General features: G+C 36.9%; 1 protein-coding gene across 18 annotated transcripts in view; it reads left to right on the top strand.

Moving 5' to 3' along the window:
* Positions 1-22,291, top strand: part of KDM4C (lysine demethylase 4C) — a 428,186-nt gene that overhangs the window by 266,518 nt on the left and 139,377 nt on the right. For 11 of the 18 annotated variants that reach the window (XM_045468819.1, XM_045468822.1, XM_045468815.1 and 8 more), the window contains 5 exons: positions 6,730-6,911; positions 8,818-9,031; positions 10,863-10,939; positions 12,581-12,629; positions 18,347-18,405. In XM_045468819.1, the coding sequence (XP_045324775.1) occupies positions 6,730-6,911; positions 8,818-9,031; positions 10,863-10,939; positions 12,581-12,629; positions 18,347-18,405 (581 nt within the window). Of the gene's footprint in view, positions 1-6,729; positions 6,912-8,817; positions 9,032-10,862; positions 10,940-12,580; positions 12,630-18,346; positions 18,406-20,225; positions 20,376-22,291 lie in introns of those variants that run through there. The other 7 variants (XM_045468829.1, XM_045468825.1, XM_045468828.1 and 4 more) reach the window with 3 other exon arrangements.

Below are 22,291 nucleotides of genomic sequence, written 5' to 3' on the forward strand. Positions count from 1 at the left end.
TCATGAGGGTCCCTTTTTCTATACATCTTCACCAACACCCGATGTTTATGCTGCTTTTGATTTTAGCCATTCTGACAAGTGTGAGGTGATACTTCATTGTAGTTTTGATTTGCATTTCCTTGATGGTAAGTTATGATGAACATTTTTTCATGTGTCTGTTGGCCACCTGGATATCTTTGGAGAAATGTCTGTTCATGTCTTCTGCCAATTTTTTTTTGGTTGGATTATTTATGTTTTGGGTGTTGGGTTTTATAAGTTCTTTATATATTTGGATACTAATCCTTTATCAGATATGTCATTTGCAAATATCTTTCCATACATTGACTATTGCACAACTTACTGTTTTTTTAGTGACATGGCAATCAAAAATTTCAGGGCAGCTATTGAAGGTGCTGCTGGTATGGCAGTAACATTTTTAACAGGTTACTTCAGTATATTTATCCAAGATATTATGTATTTTCCCCATTTTTACATCATAGTAGTGGTTGTTAGGGAGCTGACCATCCTTCATGGGAGGCCACCTAAGCCATTGCTTACATTTCCTTTCTCAGGACAAAGTTCTGGAGAACATGGTGTCTTGAGCTGTGTTACAACTTGCTTCTATGAATTCTGTATAAGCAATTATACAAATTTAAGGAACTGCTATATATTTAGGCTCATGGTTTTCTCAACTGTATTTCACTCACTACAGAGTTATGGGAACATTTTTGTAAAGTGCTGTTGGCATAGAATTTGTTTTCTACTATAGCTAACAAACCTTGTAGACCTTAATGAAGGAACTGAGAGGAAAGGATGCCTTCTTCTAGTATTGACTTGTTTTCTTTTTGTTTAAGAATCACACATTGATTGGGGAAAGTGATTTATAAAATTCTTGCTGGCTGTCAGAACAGAGTCTACACCTGTTTTGTTTGGGCTGTATTGTTGAACAGTAACTCTGTGATACTAATATTTTCAGTGAATATATATATATATATATATATATATATATATATATATATATCCATGTGTATGTTTGTGTTTCTCGACCTTTTTGCTCTCAGGACTCCTTATGCACTTAAATTTTTGAGGATCCCAAAGAGGTTTCCTTTCATCTTGTCATGTCCTTTCCTTTTTTCCTTCCCTTCCCATGGGTTTATTCTATGTATATTTACTTGCTGGAAGTTAAAACAGGAAAAGTTTTAAATGTGTTTAACTGTATTTAACTGTATTAATTCATTTGAAAGTAGAAATAATACATTCATAAATAGTTACATTTGTTTTCATAAAGAAATAACAATATCCCCAAATCATAAAAAACAAAGAAGGGAATGGTATTGTTTCACATTATTTGCACAAGTGTTTAATATTAGATTTAATAGAAATAATTGGATTCTTATATCTGCTTCTGCATTCAGTGTGCTGCATTATGTTCTGGTTGAAGTATGTGAAGAAAGTCCAGCTTCACACAGATAGGAGATTGGATGGGGTACCATATTTCAGTAGCCTTTTCAGATAATTATGGATATTCTTCTTTGACACTACACCAAAGCTTGGCATATGTTAGTTTTTTTAAAGATTAGTTGCATTGTGGAATCTGAAATCACGTCAATGAACTCTTTGTACTCTGTTAAGCTACAGATTCATTGGTGTGTCTTGCACTTTGAGTGATTCTTTTACACATGCTTCATTTTGTAACAGCATCCATTGGTAAATAGTTACATAGGTCTCTTTATGTAATATTTAAAAATTACATTTGATATTATCTCCATCAATCTCATCACAAACAGCTTTAAGTATTGGGAAGCTATCAAGCTTACAGTAGTGGATACACATTTTCCAGAATTCTAATTTTGACTCATAAACTTGAATTTACCATTGTGAACAAATACTCTGAATAGTTTTTTTTTATTAAAATGACAGTCTTTTTGTTCCCTTTCATGAAAATTCCTGCCAGACCCAAGTCTGAGTAACCATAGTTTGTCTGCTAATCATTCTTTTAAGTAAAAATGGTGTCCCATGAAAGAGCTTATCCATCTTGCAATTCAATTAATTGCATATGTGCTTTTCCCCAAGACAACTATTGAACTTCATTGTGCAGCAGAAGTACTGTATGAATATATCCCATGTTTATCACAAATTTAATAAAATCGATGCCAGGGTGAGATAGACAAATAACATCTTTGTATTATTATGAAAGTAATTCTGACCATCCAGACCCTGTGAAATTGTCCTTTGTGTCTCTGGGAGTCCACAGACCTTACTTTGAGAACTGCTGTTAAACTATTAGCTCTTCTTTTGTTCTCGTTGGGAATACAGTAACTGCTGGTAATGTTTTCACAGATTTACCAAACTTTGATGCACTTACGCCAAGGGATTTTTCATTTGCCTCACTCGCTCCTGAATCTATAGCAAATTGTAGCATTCAGGATGAGACTCAGATCTGTGTACAATCTTCTGATTGTTGGTATGCTGTTATAAAAGAGGATATAATTTTTTGGGGCGCCTGGGTGGCTCAGTCGGTTAAGTGTCCGACTTCGGCTCAGGTCATGATCTCGCGGTTCGTGAGTTCGAGCCCCGTGTCAGGCTGTGTGCTGACAGCTCGGAGCCTGGAGCCTGCTTCAGATTCTGTGTCTCCCTCTCTCTCTGCCCCTCCCCTGCTCATGCTCCGTCTCTCTCTGTCTCAAAAGTAAAAATAAAAACATCAAAAAAATTTTAAAAAAGAGGATATAATTTTAGTAATAAAAACATTGGTAATTCATTAAATGCCTGCAGTGTCTATGTCTTTTTATGTTTGATAATTTCTACCCTTGCCCTTTTATTTTACAAGGATGTTGTGAGAACTAATTTGATATTTAACAACTGTAAGAATCTATTTTTATCACATCACATGTTTTAAAATACATCATGTTGTGAGGTGATTATGTACTAATGAGTACAGTGACTCATTCAGGGGTTCATTAGTCAACTATAGTTGAAGAAAGAGAGGAAGAGAGGAAATTCCTAGGCATAGTGATGCCAAATGATCGAAACGTCTCAAAGCTGCAATAAAAAAAAAACATTTTTCGTCATCTGTATATTGGAAGTAGAAGTATTTTTTTAAAAAAGTAAGTAGATGAAGGTGTACTAAAATGGAACCAGGAAGTGTGGAGGTTCCTCAAAAAATTAAAAATAGACCTACCCTATGACCCAGCAATAGCACTGCTAGGAATTTACCCAAGGGATACAGGAGTACTGATGCACAGGGGCACTTGTACCCCAATGCTTATAGCAGCACTCTCAACAATAGCCAAATTATGGAAAGAGCCTAAATGTCCATCAACTGATGAATGGATAAAGAAATTGTGGTTTATATATACAATGGGGTACTATGTGGCAATGAGAAAGAATGAAATATGGCCCTTTGTAGCAACGTGGATGGAACTGGAGAGAGTGTGATGCTAAGTGAAATAAGCCATACAGAGAAAGACAGATACCATATGTGTTCACTCTTATGTGGATCCTGAGAAACTTAACAGGAACCTATGGGGGAGGGGAAGGAAAAAAAAAAGAGGTTAGAGTGGGAGAGAGCCAAAGCATAAGAGACTCTTAAAAACTGAGAACAAACTGAGGGTTGATGGGGGGTGGGAGGGAGGGGAGGGTGGGTGATGGGTATTGAGGAGGGCACCTTTTGGGATGAGCACTGGGTGTTGTATGGAAACCAATTTGACAATAAATTTCATATATTAAAAAAAAATAAAATAAAATGGAACCAGGAACAGGAGTAGAGGCTAAAAGGGAGAGTTTTCATTTGAAGTAATGTGATGAAAGTTTTAGATATCCCAAAGGGATTCCCCACACCCAAAACCTTCTTGGTTCCCTAAGGGATTGAGATTTGCTTTAAATGAATGTCATTAATCTATGAAAAGCAATAGCCAGGTTAGTCTGTGGTTGACCAATGCCATGGGTCAAGGGTAAGCAAGAGTTCTTGGGAGATGGAGGAGAGGATGAAGAAATTTCAGGAGGACAGAATGTTTACCTTCAAAAATGTGCCAGTGATTTTGACGTTTAAAGCTAAAGTAAAATCTGAATAATCATCTGATTAAATGCACTATATTTTCCCCCTCATAAAATATTGTAGCATTTAATTGATAAACAGATCAAATGAAAATAAAATGATTAGATGGATTTTACATAATAATGTATATATTAAGTATGTCACTTTAGACTTTACAAAGAACTCTAGCATTTTAGATTTTATTTTTTTAAAATATTTATTTACTTTGACAGAGAGAGAATGCATGTGCATTCAATCAGGGGTGGGGCAGAGAGAGAGAGAGAGAGAGAGAGAGAGAATCCCAAGCAGGTTCTGCAATGTCAGCTCAAAGCCTAACATGGAGCTCAATCCCATGAACATGAACCCTGGGGTCATGACCTGAGACAAAATCAAGAGTTGGATGCTTAACCAACTGAGCCACCCAAGCACCCCAGCACTTCAGATTTTAAAGAGAACTTTTACACTTACTATTTCACTTTAAAATTAAAAAGAAAAAAAAAAAGCTCTTAAGTAGGTGAGAAAGGAATTCTCACTATGTGAGAATCTATTTACCCAAAGCCGTAAGCCTTTTGATCAAAGACTTTGAATTAAAAAAAAAAAAATTTATGTTTTATTTATTATTTTTGAAAGAGAAACACAGCACGAGTGGGGAAGGAGCAGAGAGAGAGGGAGATACAGAATCCAAAGCAGGCTTCAGTTTCTGAGCTATCAGCACAGGGCCAGACACGGGGCTTGAACCCACGAGCTGTAAGATCATGACCTGAGCTGAAGTCGGTCACTTAACTGACTGAGCACCAAAGGGCTTGAATTTAAAACTAGGTCTCTGGAGTAACAGTTCCCTATACTTGGTGCTGCACAGTGTTGCTGCCTTGCCACTTTTAAGTGATGCGATTACATAGTTATGTTCACTGTGTATTCTGGCCTGGAGATTATCCAAACAGAAGATACTCTTTGGGCCAGAGTACAACATCACCTTTGGGGAAGGACATCTGTAGAGCAAGATTCTCTACCAGGTCACTGTTGAGAAAGTATGGGAAGTGTTCAATTTGAGTCAGGCTGTCCTAGGTCAAGTCTTGCTCTGGGTCTTACCCACACTCTCTGGCTCCATTGTTAGGAATTGTCCTTTTCCTTTACTTCTTTCTCTTTGTTAGGCTTTTAGGAGGTAATAGTATTTCCTCCATCCCTAAAGATAGTTTGAAAACTCTGCACATTTACTTATGACCAACCAAAGGGATAAGGGCATCATCTATCTTGTATGTTTCAACCTTTTATAATAAAGTAAGTGATATGGTGAACTTATAGTGTGTCAGGAAGAGGCAATAGCTCTTCAAACCCAAAGGATTTCTTTTAGTTTATATCCCAGTTTTAGTGTGTATTTGGGAGATATTAGCCTATAAGTTAAGGACCTAATGGTATTTCAAATTCTTGGTTGACTTTTCACTCCCATCTTTCATTTGTCAAATCTAAGTGTTCACAGAAAGTCTTCTATTCTGTATTATAGGGAGACTGAGGTGGAAGTGATTTCTGTTTAGCATCAGATTACTTCACTGCAAACATTCTTACCTTTTGTTTTGCTTTCAAACACTGCCTGGCTGAATACTAAGCATTTTCTGTAGATGATGATGATGATACCACTACCACCATGGAAGCAGGAACATTCCCTTTCACTTCAGTTGGCATTTGATGTCTTTTGAGTTATTTTCAGCCTCATTTAGCCCATCTTATTTCTCCATCTCAGCAAATCTATTTTGACTTTTTTTTTTAGAACAGGTAAGTCAACAAGGCAAGGGCTGGAGCGCACTGATTCACAGGAGCACCTGTGCTTGGGACTTGAGGACAGTGCTTGACAATTTTGATTTGTAAGACTGTGACAGCTACTGGTGAGGAGTTTTAGAATGTGTCACAGCTGTAGATGTTAAGTACTAGATGTGCTGTGATGGCTGCCACCTGCCCTGGTATACTGTCCCCTGCTATAGACATGAGGAATTTTTTTCTCTTAACCTGTTAGGTCTTTCTGTATTTTTCTGGCCTTCTATAAAATTTGGTAAAATGGTATTTTTGTGGAGTAGATCTCTGCCTCTTTCACATTAACAGATATATGTGCTTAAGAGACTTAACCCTCGGGGGGCATTATATTGAATAAATAAGATTTGAAAAGGAATTGTCCTTCATATTCATGTAATGGCAGTGTATTGCTTGGCATCTGATAGGTGCTCTATAAATATTGTTATGAATTCTTGAACCCAAAAATTAAATGACATTCAATTAATAAATTTTTGTTTAGCCACATACAATGTTAGGTGAAGAAATGAAAAATATTGGCAAGGCAGTTACTGGGCTAGCAAATTCCTCTGCTAGTTGGAAGGTAATCTCACAGATAAAAGCTACTTTACCATGTGAGTTATTAATGGTAGCAGTGGAAACACAGAAGTGAAATTGAAGGAGGGGACAGTTTAGTCATTCCTGGCAGGAATGGGGAGGGTGTCAAAAGGAGACTCATTGTCTGGCCATTAGATCTGATCTAGCGCTTGAAGATGAGGAGGATGAAAAGAACATTCCTTTTGTTCTGCTTCTGTCAGTATGTATTTGAAAGATAAAATACGTTTCCTGTCTGACATTAATATCACAGGTACTTTGGAATGTTTGCTTCTTTTATAACCAGGGTGAATTTTCCCTGGGTCCCATGCTCACAGTGTTTTCATGCCTTGATTTGTAAGAATTGCCCGAGGTTCCATCGATTGAGGAGGAAGTAGAAGAAACAGAGTCTTGGGCGAAGCCTTTGGTCCACCTTTGGCAGACGAAGTCCCCAAACTTTGTGGCTGAACAGGAGTATAACGCAGCCATGGCCAGAATGGAGCCACACTGTGCCATCTGTGCTCTTCTTATGCCATACTACAAGGTAATAAGGGTTGAGGGGTCGCTGTCAAGGTGTCCTTTCACTGCTGCACTTTCTGTATGACCGTAAAAACACAGGTGAATCATTGTAAGGTAAGTATGCACATGAAAAGGAAGGCATTGATATGTATGTACCCACATGGCCGTTACAGAATAGCAAACAGAATTTCTGAGTGCTACTTGAAAGACATTTTTCTGATAGTGCTTTATTGTTTTAATTAAATGATTGGTTTATTTGTCAGTCTTGGTTTATTTCAGTCAAGGGGAAGTTCCAACCTTTCTTTCTACCCTTTTCATCAAGAAACACAGAACTTGGGGCGCCTGGGTGGCGCAGTCGGTTAAGCGTCCGACTTCAGCCAGGTCACGATCTCGCGGTCCGGGAGTTCGAGCCCTGCGTCAGGCTCTGGGCTGATGGCTCAGAGCCTGGAGCCTGTTTCCAATTCTGTGTCTCCCTCTCTCTCTGCCCCTCCCCCGTTCATGCTCTGTCTCTCTCTGTCCCAAAAATAAATAAACGTTGGAAAAAAAAAAAAAAAAAAAAAAAAAAGAAACACAGAACTTAAAGCGTAACCATAGTAGAAGCATTGCAAAGAGAGAACTTAGCCCTACTTTCTGTTTTGTGTTTGAATATATCATTCTCAATAACATGTCACCTCTGGGCCCACATTTAAAGTGTCTCTCTTCTCCTGTGGAACATACATATGATACAGCAGGACTCAATACAAACTGAATTGTTCAGTTCACCCTCACAGCCAGCTATGCACGGTGCTGTTTTCAATGTTATTTCACATATGTAGTACTGATGGCATTTTAGTTTGCTGTGGGCCACATTCTTTAACACTGTCTTGGACAAAGTGATCTTTAGGAATCTAGTAAGGGTGGAACTTCTTGACCTATTTTAAGATATACTATACTATTAAGTGTATTGATGTGAGCATTCTGTTCTGAGTTATATTCTTAATAATTGAATCAGAAGTATTTTGTTTAAGATTGCATCTCTCTTAGAGTCCATGTAAATACTTTCTGTTCAACCATTTCAAGGCATGAAAATGTGTGATATACCACATTTTCAGACCTTTGTAAATGGAGGAAGTAGTTTTCTCACTTATCTTTGATGTGGCCCTTGCGAGTAACACACATTGTTTTTATTTTCTGTTTAGTCATTGAATGTCTGTGTTTTCTTGGAAAAACTTAACTGTATTGACTCTGATTGCTATATCATAATCTGCCTGTGTATTTTCCCAATAATTAAAAAAATTCTCACTCAAATGATAAGATATAGGGAAATTTATTAATTTAAGAACTCTGGAGATTAAAGGATAGTTCATTAAGTAGAATTTCAATTAAGAATTAAATGCTTTTCATATATTTTGGTGAGAGATGACAGTTTTGTTTTGTACATATTTTCTTATTTAGTGACATTTGCCAGATCTTTCCGTCTTGATGTTTTAAAACTTTGTGGTGAGGTGAAAACCTTCAAAAATTCTCTAAAAACTGTTGCACAGATTAAAACTGAGGTCTTTGAATACACTCTTTCAAGTGTGAGAGGTAAAATTCTTCAGTAAATTAAACCAGGTCTGTTAAACTAGTGGAAATAAAGAAGTGAATAAAAACTCATCAGAAAAATTGATGCTTTCCATGAACTACTTATGTAAGAATATAGTTTTAGCAGGTTATCACTTTTTGTACAAGCAGATGTACAGAATGTCCTCCTGTTTCTACAGCTTTGGCTTCTGGATGGGAGCCTGAAGAGGAACATTGATAAAAAGCTAATAGTTATATCAAGGAAAGCAACAGGAAGAACAGAAGCTGGAAGTTAGTGCATGGAACCTGTTAGTGGATTTGAGCGACCAGAACAAATGATGAACTTTTTTGCATGTTAATCACTCATGTGAGAATATTATGTTTTTCAGCCAGATAGCAGCAATGAAGAAAATGATTCTAGATGGGAGACAAAATTAGACGAAGTTGTTACTCCGGGAGGAAAGACTAAGCCCCTCATTCCAGAGATGTGTTTTATTTATAGTGAAGAAAATATAGAATATTCTCCGCCTAATGCCTTTCTAGAAGAGGATGGAACAAGTCTTCTGATTTCCTGTGCAAAGTGCTGCGTACGGGTTCATGCAAGTAAATGAATCTCTCATTCATCAGTTGTTAGCTTTCAGTGCTTCACATAGTCTTTTTTTCTTACCCGTTTGTCCCCTGCCAAATGTATTACATTGAACTTTGGCATTTTTAATGGTTAGATCATTCTTTCTCACATTGCTTCTGATGAAAGTATGAGTAAGTATAATAATCCCTTTTTCTACAGTTTTGTGCAGTGTAAGTGAAGAGCAGTTTTGTTTGTTTGTTGTCCAGATAATGGGGTCATTGTGGGGCTCCTTTCATACACTTGAATTTTACTTATTTTAAGATATAGTTTGTAAAAACTTGACTTTAAGCTCACATGTTGATTCATGATTATTTTTCTTTGTGACTTTTTAAAAAGAAAACAATATTTCTTTGGTGGTTTGGGGAATTATTGTTAAATTTAATAATCATAGAGCTTAATTTTTATTCTTTGTAAGAGTAAGAGATCTCTCTTGCCTTCCAGGGGAGAACAGTCATTACAATTATTTCCCCCCGGACTGAGATGGTAGGGCTCCATACCTGTCTCAGTTTGGTATTTTCACATCATGGATAAATGGCAGATAGATTTTTTTTTTATTATTAGCCTGCCTTGTAAATCCTCTGAAATGTGAAAATATTCTAAATCTATTTTAAAGCATTTTAATATTCCAGATCTCACAAAATTATATGTCATATTAACATACTTTTGTAGGGCTTATCTCTGTCAGTGTAGCACACAGACAAGGTAGGCATACCTTCTGTATTTACCCCTGAGAAACACCAGTCTTACATTGACTAAGTTGAAATGGTTTCCCTATCATTTATTGATTAATTGCATATTGTCAGCTTCCCCAAGAGATTTGAACATAATGTACTTAAAATATAGCAATTCTTGTACTTGTGTCAGTTTGTAACACACCCATATATATATACACACACGTTCACCCTGTATTATTATAGAATATAACAGCCAATTTATCATTTCACAAAAAACTAGGATTTAGTTTTTATTCCTAAATGTACTAGTTATAGAATTTAGCCATAGTATTTCATAAACATGTGTCTGAACTAAACATTTTATAGCCTTGGTTAACTATGATAGGCTTTTCTTTGGTAATCACATTTCTGTTATTTTCTCTTTTATTTAAATGTTATGGAAATTTGATATTAAAAATTACTTCTTTAAATCTCTTAAAACCCTTTGAAAGAAAGTCGGAATAACACGTGTTTGTTGGTACTGTATAATTGCTGCTTATATTTGCATCATCAGCTATCTCCTTACACAGTTATTTTGAGTCAGACATGTAACTGAATAGACAAATAGAATTGAAGATACCCCTTCATCACTAACCGTGAATTGTGCATCCTCTGTCCCTATCACTGAAATTAAAACTAATTAAACATTTTTGAAATGTAATTTTAAATTACATTAATTTGCAAAATACGTCAGAGTTTATTTATTGTGTTATTTTAAAACTTCTTCAGATTTTGCTTCATGAATTGCAGCTTATTTTGAAATATGTTTTGTATGAGTAAAGGACTGGACCCAACAATTTAGAAATTTACTTATTGCAAGAATTATCATCAGTATCCTTTGATAACTATTATGAGCATTTAGTAATATTTACGACCCATACTCTCATGTTTCCTGGTGCTGATCCTGTTAGTTATGAGGCATGAGAACCAAAAGTATCTTTGAGACAGCCTGGTTTATGTTTTGTTCTAAGCAGTGAGAATCAAGAATGGTATCATGGCAAGTAATTCCGATTTTATGTATTCAGTGCTAAGATGTATCATATTGCCAAAATATGAAAGACCTAATTCATGAATCCATTCTATTATATTATAGGTTGCTATGGTATCCCTTCTCACGAGATCTGTGATGGATGGCTATGTGCCCGGTGCAAAAGAAATGCATGGACAGCAGTAAGTGGCTTATTTTAATATATTCTAACCCCTCTTCTCACTCTGCCCACAGTGGACACGTTTAAATCTAGCAATAAGGTAAGGCTGTGCACATGCTTTTGTGTGCACTTCTACACTTACCCATCTTTCCAGTATTTTCTTTTCAAATCATCCTTTCTGGTGGCTCTGTTCATCATTGAAATATTAAATAAATTTCTAGGTGTCACTTCTCTACTCAGGAGCCTACAGAGGGTGCCAGTTCATCAAAGCAAGTCTAAAATATTACTTCATTTTCTGACGTAGCTCTATTTTGCAATTATTGAAAATGTATTCTAAGTAACAGTCAAGGTGAGGATTCTTGCTGACCCCTAATGAAACCATGCTCATATGTAACTTTTCCACTAACATGAGGTCTTTCCCCCGTTATTCATTCATGCATTCGTACTTCAACAAACTTTGGAGTCTGTCCTGTGCTAAGCATTACCATGAACTTGAGACAGAATCTTTCAAAAATAAGATACCCCACTTGGGAGACATAGATTCCTTCTCATTTTAAATCTTTTTCCTGATGAACCTGTTGAAACTTTAGCTTACATCCAAGCATTGAGTTCTGCTCACCTGTGTTTTCACTTAATCTACCCTGTCACCTGTTTTTTCACTTAATTATGTGCTGCCTTGATATTTCTTAAAAAGTCTCTTTCAAGAACTATCAGGCATTTTTGAAAGTTAGGACCTGTTATATCTCAACATTGTACCCTCACTCTTGATCTCAGAGCAGATTATTTCAATTGTAATAGTAGCATTTGCTTTATTTCTCAGTGATCTCCAATGACAATGAATTAAATTTCTTTGCAACTAGAGTTAAAAACCTGATGGACAATATAAGGAAAATGCCTTACATGATGAAAATTTATGTCATGATATGTATGTTTAGCTCTCAGGGTTGAAAGCGACATATGGTGACTATAAATTAAACATGTCTGAGAATGTCTTTCTGAGTGATTTTATTGCTGGCATTCACTTTAGATAGTGAGGGGAAAATGGGGGAAAGTATGGACATTCTTTTTTTTTTTTAAATTTTTTTTTTCCAACGTTTTTATTTTATTTTTGGGACAGAGAGAGACAGAGCATGAACGGGGGAGGGTCAGAGAGAGAGGGAGACACAGAATCGGAAACAGGCTCCAGGCTCTGAGCCATCAGCCCAGAGCCCGACGCGGGGCTCGAACTCACGGACCGTGAGATCGTGACCTGGCTGAAGTCGGACGCTTAACCGACTGCGCCACCCAGGCGCCCCTGGACATTCTTTATAGCCCAAATAATCTTATCTGTTTGGTGTTAGAGGTACTATCTTCTATTTAAGAAGTCTTTTATTAGTGGGCCCAGAAAACATTTTAATATTTCCTTTGATGCGATCATTATGTTAACAAAAACTATGTAAGTGTAGAGTATCTTAAAATTGGCCAGAAAGTCCTGCTGTTATAAGTGTATTCAATTCTTGTTTACCACGCATGTGCTGTGTTTATTGTATGAGCCAACATAAAGCTTTGTAGCATCAGTCTGGCCAGTGATGTCCTCTCATTTACCCTGAAGTATAGGTTTAGAGATTAGAGATATTCTAACCCAGTTCACCAAGGTGTGAACAATTCTCTGTTTCATCCACAGTTACTGCTTGACTCCTGGGCTTACACACTGAGCAGTTCTGTTACCCAAGGTACTATTGTCTTTGCATGGCAGAGCCAGGGCCAGGCCTAAGTCACCCACCCTGATTTTAAGGCTGCTTCTGATAGTTTGTGCTGTTTTCCTTTAGCATGTCTTAAGAAGGAAATACTACATCAATAACTCTTTAGAACTGATTTAAAGCTTCTATTTATGTTAACCTCTCACAACCTTGGAAAATATGTCTTTTGTGTTTTAATCTTGATACCATGTAAATCTCTTTCAAATTGCAATAGAAATTGAAACTTCTTATTTTAAACAAAGTTTAGTTTTCATTCTTTTTTGAGAGAGAGTGCACGCAAGAGAGCACTCCTGCAGGCATGCACAGGGGAGAGGCAGAGGCAGGGGGAGAGAGAGAATCTTGACCAGGCTCCATGTTCAGTGTGAAGCCTGACTTGGGCCTCAGTCTCACAATGATAAGATCATGGACCTGAGCTGAAATCAAGAGTTAGACTCTTGACTGAGTCACCTCGGTGGCCCAGAAATGGAAATTCTTGAATACAATTTTACGATGATATTTTTAGACCCACATAATATTTCTAAGTGGAAATGACCCAAATTCACAGTGAGTCAGTTGTTTTTTCAACTTACCTGTTTGAGTGAATTTTGTCTAGGAAGCTCTATTCCTACTTTTTTCTCCTTAGAAATCAGTGAATTGCAGTTTAAGCATTGCAGAGAAGTAACTGGTAATATCAATATTTTGGCTTTAACTCCCTTATTTAGTATGGCTGTGTTACAGTTAATTTTTAGCAGACACGTTAAGTATGATTCTTTGGGTTTTGTGGCTGGAATGATTGCATTTTATTTATTTAGTTTATTTACGTATTTGAGATGGATGAAATCAGCATGAGTGGGGAGGGAGCAGAGAGAGGGAGAGAGAGAGGGAGAGAGAGAGGGAGAGAGAGAGAGAATCCTAAGCAGGCTCTGTGATGCCAGCACAAAGTCTGATGTGCGGCTTGAACTCACAAACCCGTCTGACTAAAGAGTCAGACGCTTTAAGCTTTAACCGAGTGAGCCACCCAGGTGCCCCTGGAATGATTGCATTTTAAAAGTATCCTTAGACCTGACTTCTTCAGGAATCAATCTCACATTGTCAGTTTTAGGTTCCAGAGGAGACTTACAGCTCCTTTTAATGGAGGCTCCAAAGGAGCTGATGGAGATCTAACAGTGCAGGGGTGGGTCAGATGATGTTTCATTGCTGGTTTGTACATCACTAACTCTCATTCCTAACTATTTTGTAGGATTTTCTTTTTAAATATACTTTGTGAATGTAAGACTTATTCATCATGGATACAAAATATTTCAATAGCATATTTTGCTTGGGATTTATATTTATACAACAAATGTGATTGTTCCAGCTAATTCTGTTCCCTTTTATGATGAGTACTTTACACATCTGGAGGCTAGAAAGAACGTAGCCTGAAATACCTTATATTTATCTTTATAAGGTATATGTGAAAGTTGACTGTGGTTCTGTTTTTTAAAGATTCATTTTAAAGAGTTCCCATATGACGGATGAATGAATAAAGAAAATGTGGGGGATGTATATATATAGATACACACTGAAATTTCACATTCAGCCATATAAAAGAAGGAAATCCTGCCATTTGCAACAACATAAATGGACCTTGAGAGCATTATGCTAAGTGCAATAAGTCAGAGAAAGACAAATGCTCTCATTTATATGCAGAATCTTAAAAAAGCACACTGAACTCATAGAAATAGAAAGTAGACCGGTGATTGCCAAGGGTGGGGGGTACTGGGGGCAATAGATAAAGGTGGTTAAAGGGAACAGACTTCCAGTTTATTCTGGGAATATAATATACAGTATAGTATTTATAGTTAGAAATACTGTAATGTATAGTACTACACTTGAATATTGCTAAGATCTTTAAAGTTCTTGCCACAATAAATAAATAAATAAATAAATAAATAAATAAATAAATAAAACTATGTGAGGTGATGATGTGTTACCAAACCTTATTTTGGTGATCATTTGTCAATATGTAAATAAATCATCATGTTATACATTTTAAACTTACAATGTTATATGTCAATTACATTTCAATAAAGCTAGGTGGAAAAGGAGACTATAACCATAACTGTATCATAGAGTTAAGCATTAGTAATTTAAATTTTGGAAGTAAAGGCATTGTAGGTATTATTTCATCTGTTTTGAATTAATTCACTTATTCATGAGGAAATTCTCTTAGCATTACAAGGTTTTGTCACTGTCCACTTGGGCGAGGTAACTGAGGACTTATGCAAGGCTGGGATCAGTGCTCACAGACCAGCCGTCTTTTTATTTACCAATTCTAAAGAGGAGCATTGCTCTGGCCCCATCTGTTCTGTTAGATTTTAAGTAACCAGAATCCAGAACTTTGTCTCATTTACCTCTGTAGCACCCCTCACACCTGGTGCAGTGTTGGATCATTTCTGAACAGGTGAAGCATAAAGTAGGAAGGTTGTGATTGCAGCGATAGGGACCAGACATTTATTTGTGGCCTTTAGTGCTCTCACTGTTTCCAGAGTTTTGCTTCAGTACTCTCTGTGTTTCATTTTGCTACCTTTTCTTTATCTGTTTATGTCAATTAAAACAAGAAAGAAGAAGCTGTATTGCAGCTTCAACTGAATGTATTGGTGGAAGAGATTAGTTACAAATTTTAGATTGCACCCTAACTTGGATTCTAGGATCCTGGCTCTATATCCAAATTCAAATGAAATGAAATTAGATAAAGAACCACCCCTCCACCCCAGCCCCGCAAATACCTGTCTATCCTCAGATTCAAGTTGTACGTCCAATTGTTCTAATAAATAACATTGCTTTGTACCTATTTTCCTATTTCAGTACTGCTCAGGTAAATAGATACAACTATCTGAAAGCTACCTTTGAGCTTATGGCTTAAAACTCAACTGTATTGGATTATTTTATTTTCAGTTCTGTTTTCAGCCTTTTTGTGACTATTTATAAAACTCATTTTGGAACAATTTTTACTCTTTTATAGTATCACTTGAGAGTACATGCCGAACATTATCAAGGTCTGTAGACTGTCAATACTCCAATTCTATCATGTATTTCTTATTACTTGAATTCTTAATGTGAACCTAATCACTTTTGATTTAAAATGCTATAGTTTGTCTCCAATCTGTTTATTGATTTCCACTGAATAATGACTACAAGTTACTACTGATTAAAAATGCTAGTATTCTCACTATAAAAATACAGAATTTGTATTGTTTTCATTCAGGTTTTTCCCCAACCATTTTATTTTTATCCCTATACTGAAAAAAATGTTTTGAGTCTGGGTATTTCTGTGAAATACCTGAGTATTCCTTTAGGGCTACACTTCTGATTTATGAAGAAAGATGTTAGTTATTTGTCTGGAATAATAACCTAACTACTATTATTCTAAAATAACCCATGTGCTTAATATTATATAGAGTAAGAATAGGATGTTCTATATTATATTTTGAAGAGTTTATAAGATAGAATTTTAAAGGATAAATAAATATAAGCATGTTAAAGAGGTTAAAAAGGAGTATGGATAAGATTTTCTTTTTTTTTAATTTAAGGATAATGTAGCTGTCTGGTGGTTCTTTCTTTCTGGGAAATTTAGGCATTTCTTCAGGGACCTTTCCGGGGGCAGGGGCTATGAAGTTTTGTTTTAGTGCCATAAATGGTGAAAACTGCATGTGAAGATTGGTAACTTATCATGGAGAGTCACATCATACTCAGATTTATGACTCTGACAGATCATGAGTTGCCAGCCTTCTGTGCTTGGCAGCATTATACCTGTACTGTAGTTTTCCATCTTAAGTGTGAAAAATTTTAAATAAAGTATATATCATTTATGCTGTGTCTTATTAGGGAGCTTTTTTATGATCTTATATAATTCTTGGTGGGCAGGGTTGACTCAGTAGCTCATATACTTATAATCTAAACAAAACCTAAATTAAAGAAAGATTTTAAAACAATGTAATGAGAAGCTTCTACTAGAGATTATGTCAAAGGTCTCTTCTGACCCTAAAATCCCTTGATTGTGTTGCTTTGTGTTTCCATTTTGCTTTAATTAGCTTTCCTTTAGAATTGGGAACCTTCAAGAATACTAAATTTATTGTGCACTTCTTAACCTAGTTAGAGATGCTGAGTAACAGAAATAGTATAGGAATGGGTTATTATTGGCCGGATCAGTATAGTTTTTATGAGCTAAAGGAAATTTTTAACAAACCAGTGGCTTCAAGGCCTTCATATAACTTTATCTGCCTGCTGTTTGGAATGCATGACAGTTTGCATTATCTTCTAAGTTCTTTTTTTTTTTTTTAATTTTAGTATATTTCACTATACTTAATTTAGGAGAATTTGCTTCAATATTTTTATTTGAAATTATAAAAAAAAGTAGCTGTATATTATATTCTTGGGTGAATATTGCCATTTTATCAAAAAAGCAGATTTTGTAATGAAAAATTTAAAAAACCCTGTAGAGGTTGGAATTTTCATTCTGTTTAATGAAATGCACAAACTTGGTAATTGCATGCATTTATTATCTATTGAAAAGCATTTATTGTACTCTGTAGAACTTGTATATGTGTAACATAACATTCTGGGTCTTTTCCCCCCAAAATGGTTTCAGGAAATCAAAACCCAAACATGAAAATATGTTTTCACATTTATTCACTGTGCCCTTTATTTCTCTTATTTGCTTGTTTTTAAAAATGGAGTAACAAATAGATATGAGCAAGTTATACCTTGATGACCATTTGGAATTTGCATTTCCTTTCCTTGTAAAGAATGGAATATGCAATTACAATGATTAAAGATAAACATTTTGGTGTTTATTATTTTACTGCTTAACTGTAAGTAAGTGATATCAATAGATGGGTAGTGGTTGCTATTCATGCCCTCTGAACATAGCTATTTTATTTGGCTTCTGAAAGAAAATGAAGTCTTTTTTCTGCATAAATCATAGTCACAAAGTTAAAGTATGGAAATTCCTAAGGTAGTGGTATCTACAAAATTCACTCCCATGGTGTTACTAGGACTTGTAGACTGAAGAATCTAAGTCATTTGTTGAAATGCATTTGTCTGAACTCCTGATCTCTGGAGTGTACCTTAGTCTGCCAACTCTTAGATCTCAGGTAAAAATGATCTACCTCTTAGAAATGGTGGCTCTTCAGACCTTTGGGAATGATGAAGTGCCTACCTGTGTACCTTTCTCTTTACTCTGCTTGATGATTGGTGGGTGGAGGAAGGTGGTTTATTAGGTAGTCTTTGGTTCCTACATTGCATTGAGACTGGGTCCTATAGATGGAGGTGCATCTATTATGAAACAATCCTAATTTAGCTATGTTGAATCTCAAGTAGTGTTTGCCCTCTCTCTAAAGTAGGAGTTCTCTTTGGGTGGATATTAGTAAAGAAAATCTGTGTGTATAAGGTTTATGTTACCTTTACCACATAACACAACCCTTATTTCCCGTTTAGCTCCCCAGATATATAAATAATGGTATTGATAATAGATGTTAGAAATTACTAATAATTATGCTCTTAGAAGTCTTTCATTTTACAAAAAGTTTTATTTTTCAACTTTTGACCTACAAATTCAGGAAACTCTTGATTTAAATATAAACTAATATAGGCAGCATACAGTTTCCATAAAATGTAATACTGGCAGGACTAAAGAATTCTTCATCTGTCTCAAAAATCTCCTTTTACAGATAATGAACCAGGGTTTGAGAAAGTAAGTGTTTTACCCCCAGGATCGCCTCACAATATGGTAAGAGAGCCTGGATTCATGGGACTACTCAAGTCTTCAGATTTCCAGGCCCAGGCTCTTTTTTTCTCAGTTGTTTGTTTTTAGAGTGGGAAGAAGGCTAAGCAATTGGCCAGTTTTTGAATAATGTTTTTGAATGATTTTTGTTTGTTTACATTGAAAATTAATCCAGCACTAACTTCTAGTGTAATTACACTATAATTAGTTATCTACTTAATGTAGGATAATTAGCATTACCGGGTGGTTGACTAGAGCAGTTTCTTTACTCTTTCATATTTACTTTAGTTTCTGCCCATAGGACCTTCCCCAGAACTGGATAATCTCCTGAATCCAATTTCCCAACTGACAACAGCATTGACACTTTTCTTTTACGAAGAGCTCTGAAGTGGCTTTGTAGATCAGAGACATTGATTTTTAGATCAGATTGGCTTATGGCCTTGAGAGGTCATGGTGGCGCTGCTGCTCCCTGTGATGTGTTTTATGCTGTATTTTTTTATTCCATGAGACACTGTTAAGACCAGGTGATGGGAGGCTGTCAGCCTAAAAGGCTGACTTTGATCCTCATATACAGTAAAACTGGTAAGAAAAAAGAAAGGCTCCATTCTTGTTAAAGGCAGGGCATTTACAAGTGAGCACTGGCTATTTGTAGACAAGTGGTTGCTTCTGTCACTGCTCCTCTCCATTGAGGTGTCCCTTTAAGACACTAGGCAGAACCACACGCTCCCATTTGAGGGAATACATTCGGATTCACAATGACCTCTTGCCTCCTGAAGAGGCAGATTATTCTAAACAGCTGCGGCCTTAACCCTTGGCTCACAAAGGCCAGGGTGATAATTATTATGTTACTTTAACCAAACAGAACAGCACATTTGAGGATATCAGTTATCCTGACAGCATAACTATGATGTGGAGGCCTTCCTGTTAGGGACCTTCTTACAGGCTAAAAAGTCAAAAATCATTTTTTTTGTACTTTCTTCTTCCTTTCAATAAACATCATTCTTCTCCCTCCCTCCACTTGGTAATGAGAGAAAGAAAGTCTACATAGCTTATTGTAAGTGGAACTATATTCATAAATAGCTTCTTGATTGAGAACAAATGCTTCATTAATCTTAAGTGCTTCAACCAGAGAGCAGAAGTAAAGTCAGGAAGAATAATGACTGACATTATGGGGAGCATAGCATACAGTACTACATACCAGGATGTGCATGCCCAGAGGTCACTGGGCTACAAGGCACATCTCCTTAGCAATGAGGAAAGGGATCCCTAGGAAGAGTGGAGGGGGGAAAGTAAGTTCAGCTTGAAGTACTTTGCTCAGGTTCCTGGAAATACGATTATGTAAATGCATTAAGTTTCATGTAGATGACTTCTGACCAATTTTAAATTATAGAGGTGTTTGTTGCCATTGAGCATGTATCTGGCCTGCTACCAGATAGGTGTTCTGTCAATCTCAAATTAATTTTTATTTTGGTATAAGCAATGCTATTAGAAAGATGAATCCAGGGGGGAAATGAATTTGAAACAGAGTATGTATGACTTTCTATTCTTCTGTTATTTTCCCTTCATACACATGGTTGTATGAGACAATGTGGTAAATGCACTCCCACTCCCAGGTTTCCTTGTCTAAATCCCTGGAACCTATGGGTGTGTTTGTCATGTTGCATAAAAAATGGAATTATGGTAGCAGATAGAATTAAGGTTGCTAATCAGCTGACCTGACGGTATCCGGGTGCACCTGGTGGAGTCACAAGGGTCCTTAACTGTGGAAGAGGCAGAAGAGGAGGTCAGAGTGAAGTGAAATGAGAGGCACTTGATGTGCTCTGCAGATGGAGGAGGGCCATGAGCCAGGGTATGCAGTCCACCCATAAAAGCTGGACACGGCAAAGAAATGCCTTCTACCCGAGAGCCTCCAGATATGAATGACCCTGTGGACACCTTGATTCTAGCCCAGTGAGACCCATTTTGGACTTCTGACCTACTGAACTGTATAAATTTGTGTTATTTGAAGTCATTAAGTTTGAGGTAATTTGTTATTGCAGTAATAAAGAACTAATACAGCATTCAGTAGAATGACAGCCTTTAGAAAGAGTCGTTCATTTGTTTTCACTCTTCACCATTTGGCATTCCACAAGATATGTCCGTTTCCAGTGTCTTCTCCCAATCTGAGGCATCTTCCTCAGACTGCCTTCTTCTGTGTTACAAGCCCACACTCTAGTGCCTGGAATCCAGCAATCCTTTACCTCCCTGTGACATGGGCTTTAGTAATGTTCCCCGCTTTTCAGTCTCTCCCTCCCCTCTTGTCCTTACGTATCTTTTCTGCTACTGTGTCCTTGCACACACTTTCAGCTCTCCAGCTTGCTAACTTTGTTATTCTCCCAAGATAGAACTCAACCCTGGTAAAACCTGTTATCTATCTGCTCTGCACCTGCACCCCTGCAGCTAAATATGGCTGTGGAGAAACACCCAGCATGCAGAGTGCTTTTGCTTTCAGTTTGTGACTATTGATGTGTCCTCATGGTGCCAGTAATTCATGCTGCAGTCCCATCACACATTCCCTCTACCACTCTCTGGCTTGACTGTTTCATACCTCTGTCACCTGAAACTTCCCATCTTCTCTCCCATCCTTACTCTTACCTTGCAAACACACTTTATATTTTACTGAGCAACAAGAAGCCATCAGTGGAGATCTCCAAGTTTCCACCTGCATCATATCTACAGTATCTCTGGTCCTACCTACACTACTTGCTCTCTTATACACACGACCATAGTTCCAATAATTCATCCCTTTCTTTCCCATACCAGCAGGGTTCCCTGTCTAGGTAATTCTCATTATCACCCAAGCAAGCTGTTATTTCTCCCATTTTCAAATAAACCAAGAACCTTCTCTTGATCCTTCTTCCCCACCAGCTCCCACCCTCTCTCTCCATGTCTCTATGTATAGTAACACTCCTTAAAAGATTTGTCTTTTATTCACTCTCTCCCATTCTTCCCCGCTTCTCTCTTAAACTTATTCCAGTCACAGGCTTTGCCCACGTTTTTGTAGAAACTTCGAGTCTTTTATTGCTATCAGTTGGCCTGCCTCCCGTTTGAAGCACTGTTTTCCTTTGGCTCTCAGGACAGTGGATACTCCTGCTTTTCTTCTTCCTTTACCAGTCACTTCTTTTCCTTCCGCAGAACTCAAAACACAGGCCTCTTCTCTCCACCAGACCATTTGGTCATCTCATCCGTGTCATAGCTTTGATGGTTTTAAACAGCAGCTAGTCATTGATGGTCTATGTATGTCTGTGTCCACTCAGCCTCTCCCCTAGGTGCAGAGCTGTATGGCCAACTTCATGACCAGTGTCTCCTCTCACATGCCTGATAGATAGCTCAAGTTCACCATGTCCCACACTGAATTCCAGATCTTCTTCTCCCACAGGCTTCTTATTTCTAGGCTTTCCAGCTGCTGAAACCAAAATCTCTAGGGTAAGTTGTGGTGCTTTTCTTCTTCTCATACCTATATTTGTCTAACAGTAAATCCTATCTTGGCTACTTTTAAAATGAATCTGGAATTCTCACCACTTCTTAATTGCCTCTGCTCGTATTACCCAGACTGATCTACTCATTACCTCTTTCCTGGATTATGGCAGTAACCTACTAACTTCTCTTTTTGTTTCTAACCTTTTTTAAAAAAGTTTTTTATTTCAATTCCAGTTAGTTTACATCCAGTATAGTATTAGTTTCAGGTGTACAATATAGTGATTCAACATTTCCATACAACACCCAGTGCTCACCACTACAGGTGCCCTCCTTAATACCCACAACCTATTTCACCCATCCCTCTGGTAACCAACAATTTGTTCTTTATAGTTAAAAGTCTTTTTCTTGGTTTGTGTCCCTTTTTTTTTCCCAC

Source organism: Leopardus geoffroyi, chromosome D4 (assembly GCF_018350155.1).
Source record: "Leopardus geoffroyi isolate Oge1 chromosome D4, O.geoffroyi_Oge1_pat1.0, whole genome shotgun sequence".
NCBI classification, from domain to species: domain Eukaryota; kingdom Metazoa; phylum Chordata; class Mammalia; order Carnivora; family Felidae; genus Leopardus; species Leopardus geoffroyi.